This window comes from Otolemur garnettii, unplaced genomic scaffold (genome assembly GCF_000181295.1).
Source record: "Otolemur garnettii isolate 467f Iridium unplaced genomic scaffold, OtoGar3 scaffold00012, whole genome shotgun sequence".
NCBI classification, from domain to species: Eukaryota; Metazoa; Chordata; class Mammalia; order Primates; family Galagidae; genus Otolemur; species Otolemur garnettii.
This window is the reverse complement of record NW_003852407.1, coordinates 27653736-27657904: the sequence shown is the minus strand read 5'-3', so window position 1 is coordinate 27657904 and position 4169 is coordinate 27653736. Positions and strand designations below refer to the sequence as shown.

At 42.4% G+C, this 4169-nt stretch overlaps 1 protein-coding gene across 1 annotated transcript in view; it reads right to left on the bottom strand.

Moving 5' to 3' along the window:
- The window catches only part of TMEM241 (transmembrane protein 241), a 133196-nt gene that overhangs the window by 53523 nt on the left and 75504 nt on the right, over window positions 1–4169 (bottom strand). Inside the window, exon 12 of the mRNA XM_023510172.1 lies at window positions 3071–3164. Within this exon, the coding sequence (XP_023365940.1) occupies window positions 3071–3164 (94 nt within the window). The remainder of the gene's footprint in view (window positions 1–3070; window positions 3165–4169) is intronic.

The window sequence follows — 4169 nt, the reverse complement described above, 5'->3', positions numbered from 1 at the left end:
TGGCTATTTTTTATTTGTTGCAGTTTGGCTGGGGCCAGGTTTGAACCGGCCACCCTAGGTATATGGGGCCAGCGCCCTACTCACTGAGCCACAGGTGCCGCACCAGGAATGTCTATTTCTCTTTTATATTTGAAGGATAGTTTCACTGTATATTGAGTTCTTAACTGACAAGCTTTCTTTCAGCATGTTGAAAGTGTCATCCTGCTGCTTTCTGGTCTCCATTGATTTATTTTTTCTTTTTTTCATAACTCCCCTTTCACAGATTTTTTAAAAAAGGAAATGACAGAGGATGTACTATTTATTTATTTACTTATTGAGATGGCATCTCACTATGTTGCTGAGGCTGGTCTCAAATTCCTGGCTTCAAGAGAGCCTCCCACCTCAGACTCTTGAGCTGCTGAGATTACAAGGGTGAGGCACCATGCCCAGTGGTTCCACTGTTACTGATGAGCGGTCAGCCTATCATGCATGTTGAATCAGCCTTTTTCCCCCATGCATGTTGAATTATCTTCCTCTTGCTGCTTTCAAGATTTTCTTTAAGTCTTTCAAAAGTATAATTATAATGTGTCCAGGTATAAATCTCTTTTTTCTTATCCTACTAGGGGCTTGGATCTGTAAATTAATGTTTTTCATCAAATTAGGGACGTTTTGATCCATCATTTCTTCAGCTATTAGCTCCTATCCCTCTCTTCTCTTCTTTTGGGATTCTTTGTACACATATGCTGATATGTTTGATGTCATGCAGATCTGAGGCTCTGTTCACATTACTTCAATTTTTAAAAAACCTGTTCTTTATATTGAATGATTTATTTTGCTTTACCTTCTATTAATTCTTTCTTTTCTCATCTCAAACGTTGAGTCCCTCTAGAGAATTTTCATTTCATCTACTGTATTTTTCAACTCCAGAATTTCCATTTGGTTCTTTTAAAAAATAATTGCTCTCAGGCCAGGCACGATGGCTCACACCTGTAATCCTAGCACTCTGGGAAACAAAGTGAGATTATGTCTCCAAAATAAATAGATCAATAAAAAATAAAAGTTTCTCTCTATTGAGATTCAGTATTTACTAACTCTTTAATTTTTTTAAACATGATTTCTTTCTGATCTCCACATATCTTTAAATAGCTACTTTGTAGTCTTTTTCAGCTGTATCCTACATCTCAGGACAGACACTCAGAGACTGTTCTTCTTGATGGCTTTTTTTCCTGCACATACATCACATTTTGCCTTTCCGAATATCTCTTTTTTGTTGTTGAATACTGAGTCTTTTTATATAATATATGGTAGCAACCTGGAATCCTGACTTTTCCCATAGGGTTATCATTATTACTGTTTTGCTTATTTAGTAATATTCCTGGACTAAGTCTGCCCAGGTGCAATTGCTGACTTCTTTTTCCAACTTTTCTCCTTGCTTTTAAGTCTGACTTCTAGGTAGGGGTCATCCCCATGTCTCCGTAGCTTAGTGTTCTGGCAAAGTCTAGTTAGAGGTTTTGGTCTAATACCTTGAGCCAGAAAACCTTTCACTCTCTGCTCCTGACTCTGGGGGTGGGCTGGGGAGCACATTCAAACCTCAGGCTATTTTTATGTCTCTCCCAGCTTTTACTTCCTGCAGGCTCTCATATCCCCCACCCCCACCCCCATGTGTGCACACAGTCTCCTCTGGCCAGGGACCTGTTGGTATTTTGAGCCTTCTCCATGTCCGTGGCTCATGCACACAGACTAGGATCTCTCTGGGGTATATGGAGAGCTAGCAAGGCCCTGATGGCTGTCTCACCTCCTAGAACCATCTAGTAAGTTCCCCTCTTGGTCACTGGTCCATTACTTGCTCTAAAGAGGACTATAAATTCAAGCTAGTAGAGCTTCTGGGATTTTCTGTTCATTTACTGCTGAGTTGGCCTCCAGTTTAAAAGACAATCTTCCAAATAAAGTGAGCCCCTTCTGGAAGCAGCCCCAAGCTTTCTGATTTTCACAGCCTGCCCTGCTTTGGTTGAATGATCACACTGACAGAGCTGGGATGCCACACATTCATTCTGTTCCTCCCCAAAGTTTAGTAGTTTCCATGAACAAATGCCTCGCAGTTGGTTGTGTGCCTTTGGTCAATTTTTAGAGAGCTGAAATGGATGTTTTGACACACTTTTTCCAGCTTTCTAGTTCCTTTTTGAGAATAGGTTTCATCAACCTCTTTGTTCTGTCATGCTAGAATTCAATATCTCAACCACTCTTTACATTCTGCTGGAACTGGGATTATTTGTGCTATTAAAAAGCAGATCATGTGAGTGAAAGTAACACTATGAAACCTATTTTCAAAGGAAAATGTTTAGGGTCTTTTATGGATAAAAATCAACCAAAAGATGACTGAAGGCCCAAATTTAAATAATGATTTTGTTAGATTACATTTTAAAACTGCACTCATTGGAAGCAGCACCTGGGGCCCTGAAACTTGACTTCTTCAGAGACAAGAGGGAAAGGAAATGGCCCACGGAAAGAAGGTGGCCTCAAAGCACATCCCTCACCACTCTCCTGGCCCTTCCTTTCCTCATGCTTTCCCCAGCACTTTACCTTATGCTTCAATTACAGTCATTTAATACACAAAGGCCATTCTTGGGCTTCACCCAAGTGCCTCAAACTGGCCATTTGTCTATTTTCATTTCTATGTCATCTCAGATAAGCTGAGTCCTTTTGGACAAACCACTTGAGCTCTGAAGCACCTCACTTCCCCCAGAAAGGGAAAATCAGAACTATCCTACTCATCTGGGAGTCTAGACCCTTACAGCTGGAGAAGGCTTAGAGAATTTTTGGCAAAACTTCTTATTTTCCGATGAATAAATAAGGCTTAGGGAAGTTAAGGGGCCTACCCATGATCACCTTCCAGGATGTGATAAAAATTAAATATGTCCTGCTGATAAAACAGGCAGAAGGTATCAGAAATTATTACCAAAATGAATGAAGGATCGGGCTCTGGGCCAGGGCCTGGGAATGGTTTCAAGATTAAACATCACATTACTCAGGCTCTGAGAGTGCCGGACACACAAGCTCGTAAGACACTTTCCCACCTTCCCCTTTCTCTTACCTTAGCAACGAAAATCCAGGCTGCACACTGTCCTGGGGCCAGAAGGCTTTTTAGCTTCACTGTACTGAACATGAGAAAGAATCCTAAAAATCCACTGGAAGGAGAAAATATTCTTTTATAAATGAGGCTTGCCATCCTCTAGCCAATAGCTGACTCATTTCTGCTACATTTTACCAGTTAATTTTGAATCATTACAAACCTCTAACTCATCTCTGTTTTCTAGTGATCTCTGCCTAAAAACACCAAAATTTAAAAACCCATTAGGTCTGCTTTTCTAAGGAGCTATGACAGAAGCTATGGTATTGGCATTGGGAGGGAGCTAGAAATTGAGGAGGTCTGTGGTCAAATTGTGAAAGGAAAAGAAAATGTGGAGGAGAACACCTATTCCTTCCCATATTACTCCTACAGTTTTGGTGCTTGCCAAGGTAGGGTTTCAATTTTATTCAAGCAAGATAAACTGTCAGGAAAAGAATTCTAAAGAGAAACTCATCCATAAGAAGAGAGGGTACTGACTAGCCCCCTGGGCTCAGGGTAACCTGGAGTGAAAGGCTGCCTCCAGCAACACAGGTGGCTGACTCAGGCCAGAAGTCCAGTTGGGAAATGTTGCCTACACATGCATGTGTGAACTGAAAGAAGCCCACTGTTAAAGCCTGAGGATGAGACAGAATCTCGGGCTGTTCAGAAGTGCAGACTAGCAGTGGGACGGGATGTAATGCCTATGCTGGGACCAGTGTCAAAAGTACCACTGCGTGATCAGTACCAAAGCAAAGGGAGCTCTGAACTCTTCCCAGCACATGGCAGCAGGACAGCTGGGAAAAAGGGAGGCAGGGAGATGCCAAAGGAGAGAGACAGAGGGGGAAACTTTGGGTTTGTGTGTGCAGGGGGTGGCTTGAGTGTGACTTTTAATTGTAATTGAAAATTAAAAAGGGCTCGGTGCCTGTGGCTCAAGTGGCTAAGGTGCCAGCCACATACACCTAAGGTGGCGGGTTCGAATCCAGACCGGACCCACCAAACAACGACGGCTGCAACCAAAAAATAGCCGGGTGTTGTGGTGGGTGCCTGTGATCCCAGCTACTTGGGAGGCTGAGGCAGGAGACTC